Source organism: Henckelia pumila, chromosome 2, assembly GCF_033568475.1.
Source record: "Henckelia pumila isolate YLH828 chromosome 2, ASM3356847v2, whole genome shotgun sequence".
NCBI lineage: Eukaryota > Viridiplantae > Streptophyta > Magnoliopsida > Lamiales > Gesneriaceae > Henckelia > Henckelia pumila.
In genome coordinates, this window is record NC_133121.1 from 161,181,369 (window position 1) to 161,187,941 (window position 6,573).

The window sequence follows — 6,573 nt, forward strand, 5'->3', positions numbered from 1 at the left end:
AGAAATACTAATAGGCTAATGCATCCCTCAGTTTTTTAAAATATAGCACATTTCACCCCTATGTTATACAAACTCGGGCACATTTATACCCTCTCATAGGGGTTTTTATGCTAATTTTTTTTTAAACATAGGGTCTAACATGCTATTAATTTTACACAGGGGGTTTTATGCCTTTTAAACTTCTCATAAGAGGTGTGAATGCAATTAGCCCCATAAATAAATAAACCCAGAGAAAAGATGGACTTTGTGTTCATACGCATTAAAGGCAGCCTTCAACAGCCAACTAAATACTCGCCACGTACAATATAATAAAATATAAGATTATAATTTACAATTATACCCAAAAATCTTGTGCTCTACATATCTATATATACGGAGACATATTCACCATTTCATCCATCCAAAGCTAAAACAAACAAATTAAATAAAAACATAAATTCAATATGGGTTCCAAAGCACTTGTCTTTGTTGGCATTTTTGTAGCCATGCTTTTCCTCATTTCCTCTGAGGTGGCCGCCAGAGAGTTGGCTGAGACCACCAACTCCGTTGACGCAAGTAAGCATTTTATTGATTACGAATATAATTAATCATGTGCATTTTATGAATTTCAGATGACAAAATTATATATGCTGCTGATTTATGCAGGCACGGAAACTGAAGTTGGAGATCAATATGGTGGCGGATATGGAAGCGGCCGAGGTGGATACGGAAGCGGGCGTGGCGGATATGGTGGCGGCCGAGGTGGATACGGAGGCGGGCGTGGCGGATATGGAGGAGGCGGTCGTGGTGGATACGGAGGTGGCCGAGGTGGATACGGAGGAGGTGGACGATGCCCATATGGCTGCTGCGGCGGCAGAGGTTACTACCGTTGCAGATGCTGCAGCTACGCCGGCGAAGCAGTGGATCCCGACTTTGTTGAAGCCGAAACTCGCAACTAAATGGACATGATGAAATTAAAGAAGATATTCTCAAATAATGCAGTTTATATGTGAAGAATAATGAATAAAAGAATTGCATGCATGAATTATCTTGTAATCTGTTCATGTACGTGGTGATAATAATATTGTGTGGCAATGTTTCATTGGACTGTGCAATCTTATGCACTACCAATTAAAATGAGACACTGTTGGGGTTTTATTTCTGTGAGGTTTTTTTTATGGTTTCTATCAGCAATTTTTCTTTCAAAAACCTCTATCTTAGTTTTTGAAAACAATAATAAATTACCAAAAATTAAAGTATGGATATATAACAAACAAGATTTGTAATTATCGAAAACTATAATAAATTCTCTCTCTCCCAATCACAGAAGCTTGCAAAAAATTCCAGTCCAATACAAAAGTAAATCAACGAAATAAATGTGTGAAGAAGTCCAAAATACCCTTAACTCAACATTCTACTAGTGCTTATATTGGATGATTTTGGTTATATCTTTGATTTGGCTCAAATTGGATCTCGGTTTAATCCAATTATTCAGTTTTAATTTCAATAAGGGTAATATTTTAAACTAAACCCAAATGTACTCCAAAATTGATTGGATAACGTGAGATCTATAAAATTATATGATCCAATATAACCAAATTTAAAGTTGGACTTTTGGATGTAATATGATACTATCATTATACTAGCATCTCGTCAATCGAAAATGAGTGAGATATATTGGATTTTCCCACAAACAAAAAATTTTGGATATTGATCACGTATATCCATTGAGCACATAATACACTTGACGACTCTTTTCTGCTTAATTTAACTAATTCTGTCACGGACGCGTACGTACTCTATTTCTACAAATTGGATTTTGTTAGATAATTAATTACAAAGTTTAGTTGATTTAGTATACATTGTGTATAATTAATTACAAAGTTTAGTTGATTTAGTATACATTGTGTACTGTATCCCCATTTAAATCCAATTATTTGGCATATGCAATGCATAAAGTCACCAACCTGCTGATATGTGAATAAGAAGTGTGAGTTTACTACTTTCTTTTTCTTTCAATGCTTTGACTACGACACTCTCCTCGTACATGTGTCGGCCATCCAAAATATTATAAGAATAATGCTAGAGGTACAACATATATCGTGTACAACGATATTTACAACAAATATATCGTGAGATTTTGCTATTATGTCGCGATATTTTACTTCAATTTATCATGAGATTTTGATAAATGAAATTTTTGTATTGATTTTTTTGTGTTGTACAAATTAATGTACAAATTTGGTTGTACATGTAGCATTGCTCATATTATAAAGTATTGGTTTCAAAAAATTTCATTTGATAGATGTGTATCTTATTTATTACAAAAAAAGTTAATAAATAAAATTTTATTCAAGCACGTTAGGTCATCTCACGAATATAAATTTTTAAGATCATCTCACAAAAGACATATACTGATGATATGATAAAAATTCTATAATATCTTTATTATATTTTAGAGATGTATCAAAATATTACATGAAAATGCATGAATCTAGTTGTCTTATACATTAAATTAAATTTTATATGAACTAGAACTCTCTTCCTATAAATAAGGGGTTCTAACCCTTATTAAGATATGTTTATACACGCTCGTAAATGCTCTTAGCTAGACACGTCTTACATACTCTTTTACACGTCTTACACATGCTCTTAGACGCTCTTTTATACGCTTTTACGTGATTTCCATACATCTTTTATACTTTTTCTATCGAATATTATATTGACTTGAGCTGCTTCGCCTTTGGACGGAGTCATCTCACTTGTTTATTTCTTCAATACAAAGAAATATTTTGAGATCATTCGGCTCGATTTATTGATGAAATTGGTTCGTTGATTACCTGTTCGAGTTAATTTATTTGATACGAAATTTTTTAACGCATCAATTGGCATCGTCTGTATGAATGAAAAATACACCCATAATTACTGTTCACGGTTGACTCATGAACTAAAAAAAGAGGAAAATATAGAGAGAAAAGAGAAGGTTTATAATTATGTGATCTAGATATATATCATCAAATTCCTATATACCAGCCAATGTACGAGAATGACTGGGACTATTTGAACCATAGGATCGAGTTCAAATTTGGTATGAAGGTTTATAATTATGTGATCTAAATTTTGGACGGTGGAGATCGTGATTGGTTGCATTTAGTACCAGAATCTGACCGTAGAACATAAGTTGCACATCTCGCATGATTTCTTCACGTTCTGATGTACAAGCACTTTTAGAAAATTTAACCGTTGGATTATGCAAAATTTACACCGTTTTTTGGAACATCATTTCTCTACTTTTGAACGATGGAGATCTTTATTGAATGCATTTAGATGCAAGTATTTGCGACCAAACATAGTCTGTTGTTCTTCTCGCATGATTTTTTGCGGCCTTCTTGAAAAAGCAGTTGCGGGTAATATAACCGTTGGATTGTTTTTAAATATATAACATAAAATTTAATTATCATGATGAAAATTATGAACGATGAAGATCTAAGTTCGATGAATCTAGTCTCAGATATACACAGTCGAATAGAATGTCTTGTTCTTCTCGCATGATTTTTGTGCGGAATTTTTGAAAAAGCGGTTGTGGAAACTGTAATCGTTGGATTTCTTCAGTATTTCAGTCGTCTAGTCCAGTCGTATATATTCAATTAAGATTATGGAAATTTGACTTTACGTATATTTTCCAGTTTCGTCTTTATATTAGTTTTTTCGCATTGAGGACTTAACACCAAAACTTAAGTGTTCCAACAAAATCAATTGAAAATTTTTATTTTTAATATCAAATTTGAATATATGTTTTGAACATTATCTTCTAATACTTTTAACGGTACCAATCAAATTTTTTAACGCTTGGACTAAAAATCACACTACAAAAAATTTTCGGCATTTGCGACTGTTTTAGTGTCGCAACAACCATCGCAAATTGGTATTTGCAACGTTTTTGCGACGGTTAACCCTAGCGTCTCATTTTCTATCGTCGCAACCCATTGCGATGGTTATTCGTAAATCATTGCACATTTTGTGACACTTTTTAAACCAAAGTTGTGACGATTTTTAAAATACCGTTGCAAACTTTGCAACGGTTAAATAAATCGTTACAATTTTGCGACGGTTTATCTTAAACCGTTGCAAAAATGGCAACGGTTTTCAACAAAGCGTCGCAAATATATATATTTTATTAAAAAAACATTTATTTATATTTTATTAATATTATTAAATTATTATAATTAATAATAAACAAATTGGACAAAAAAATTAAAATAATTCAAATTTTCATCACAATACAAACAAATTATTTAAAGTACAATACAACAGTCTACGAATAAGTAAACTATGACCAATCTTCTAGCTCTTATGTCTTGTCGTCGTCTCCCCCGTGTCTTCGTCGTCTTCGTCGCTCTGCTGACAAGTGGGCTCTGAATACGCAACGTGCTTCTGCTTGACTGAGCACGTGTGTCATCTGCGGGCTTCTTATTCTTGTTGATCGCAGAAAGTAACCTAGCCAGAACCCCTTCCACGTTACGCAGGCGCATCTGAGTAACCTCATGCTCTGATTGCAGATGTTGCGTCTGGCACGGCTGCCTCCATCTACTGTATGGCTTCTTGGGTCTCAAGCCTAGATGTATGCGTCTCCTGTCTCGCAGCCTGCGCCTCCTCTCTAGCGGCCTGTATCGCCTCATTTTGTGCCGCCAGTGTCGACTTCAACTAGCTAGGTCCGCGAGAATGAGGTGTCATCTCATTTGGGTATATGGTTGATAAGTGAATTTTATGCCTTAATTTATATATGATTTGAGTTGGCTTTTGTGATGTATCGAGTGGATATTATGTGTATTTGTTATTATTTTTGTGAGATGCAAGGATTGGGAGAAAATTATCAAGAAGAAGCGGAAAGTCGAATTATGGACAGCAATTTTCAAAATTTACTGGGAATGTTTGAGATATCCAAATTCAATCTCCACCGTTCATAATAAAGTTTAAGATGTTTTGAAGCTTCTGTCAAAATTTATCTCGATCCGACGGTTAGATTGTGAGATATGATTTTTTGAAAAATGTCGCGCGCTGGACCATGAGCGGTAGCGCTGCAGCGCAAAGGAGAAGAGCAGCTGCGCCATATGGGCCTGGAATGAAGAAGAGAAGCGCAATAGCGCTGTTTGGATGCGCAATAGTGCTTGAAACATAGAGCAAGTGCGCTTGATTCATGAGCAATAGCGCTAGGAGGGATTTTCTGGAAAATAAAAGTGCGTACATCATGCGCACCCACGCAAGACTTCATGCGCGCCCGCGCCAGTTGAGAAATTCTGAAAAATAAAAAGACGATGTGCATGCACGCCCGCGCCGTCGCGAAGTCAGATTTTGTAGTTTTTTGGGATGGAAACTTTTGGATCTTTTTGGGCTTTTATTTATTGGATTGGAAGCACATGTAAAATGGAACTTTTATGCACATAAAGGAAAGCAGTCGCCACAACTCAGGAAAAATTGAGAGAGCTTGAGCGCGAGATTTTGAGGAGAGAAATCTGCACAAATTTGGGGGAGCTTCAAAAGCAACAACTACGAAGATCGATCGACCGAACATGGTATCGCATATTCGGATTTGTTTTCTTTCTTTTGAACTCATTATTATTGAATTGATGTCTGAATTTTTAAATATGAATTTTGCCTATAAAAATTTGATTATGAACTAAATTTTATTAGTCTAGAGATTGACGTAGTCTGGTTTAGACTCTTCTACAACTTTTGATTTTTATGGGATTGAATTCTCCTAGATTAATTGTTTTTTCTAGATTTGATTGTCTTTTAAATTACATGATAACTAATTGAATTGTTATATATATTTGAAATCGTTTCTCAGGTGAGGAGATTTTGAATAGAACATTAAAAAATACACTGTTAATTGTTTATATAGCTCGAGAGAGTATATAAAGTTGACGAAACTTTAGGAAGAACATCATTTTTCACATATCACTAAGACTAGATTTTTAATAGGGATATTGAAATTGAATCTTAGTTGATACAAATTATTTGTTGCTAGGGAGAGGAAAATAATATAATTAAGTGTTCTTGGCTATTAATTGAATATAATTCATGAAAATAATTTAATTAGAAGTATTTTTTTGTCGAAACCAGGTGAAATCAAAACCTCTAAACCATTTTTTCCTTATTGATATTTATTTGAATTGAAGTGCGTGTTTTGCTATTTTTATTGCTTAATTAATTTTAAAAATCAAAATTTTCTTATTTAATTTTCTAGATAAAGTTTAGACTATTTTAATTACAAGCACTAAATTATTTTCACATTACTCCTCGTGGGATCGACACTCTACTCACTAAATATTAAAACTTGATACCGTGCACTTGCGGGCACAAAATTACGCAACAATGGTCTGTGCGGTAGACCCAATACCATATACCCGTCGATGACTTACACCACCAACAACGTCAAAATAAATCCCATTAACATCCTCGGGCATCGGAATAGTGCTGAGGATCTCGACTATGCCTAATGTTCATTGATGCGACGATCCACCTCCTCCTGTTTTTCCCAACATTGACGATGACATATATATATATATATATATATATATATATTCTGAAATA

General features: G+C 34.2%; 1 protein-coding gene across 1 annotated transcript; it reads left to right on the forward strand.

Annotated features, from left to right (window-relative positions):
* The first annotated feature begins 394 nt into the window (after nucleotides 1-394).
* LOC140883138 (glycine-rich protein-like) lies at nucleotides 395-1,141 on the forward strand. The gene is made up of 2 exons (XM_073289488.1): nucleotides 395-555; nucleotides 646-1,141. Exons 1-2 carry the CDS (start codon nucleotides 444-446, stop codon nucleotides 936-938), a joined length of 405 nt encoding a protein of 134 aa, XP_073145589.1. The 5' UTR covers nucleotides 395-443; the 3' UTR covers nucleotides 939-1,141.
* The last annotated feature ends 5,432 nt before the right edge of the window (nucleotides 1,142-6,573 follow it).

Bases quoted from the DNA above. Each gene is read 5' to 3' on its own strand.
- LOC140883138 (XM_073289488.1), top strand. From the start codon at position 444: ATGGGTTCCAAAGCACTTGTCTTTGTTGGCATTTTTGTAGCCATGCTT. The intron at 556-645 runs GTAAGCATTTTA...TGATTTATGCAG, and splicing joins CACCAACTCCGTTGACGCAA to GCACGGAAACTGAAGTTGGA.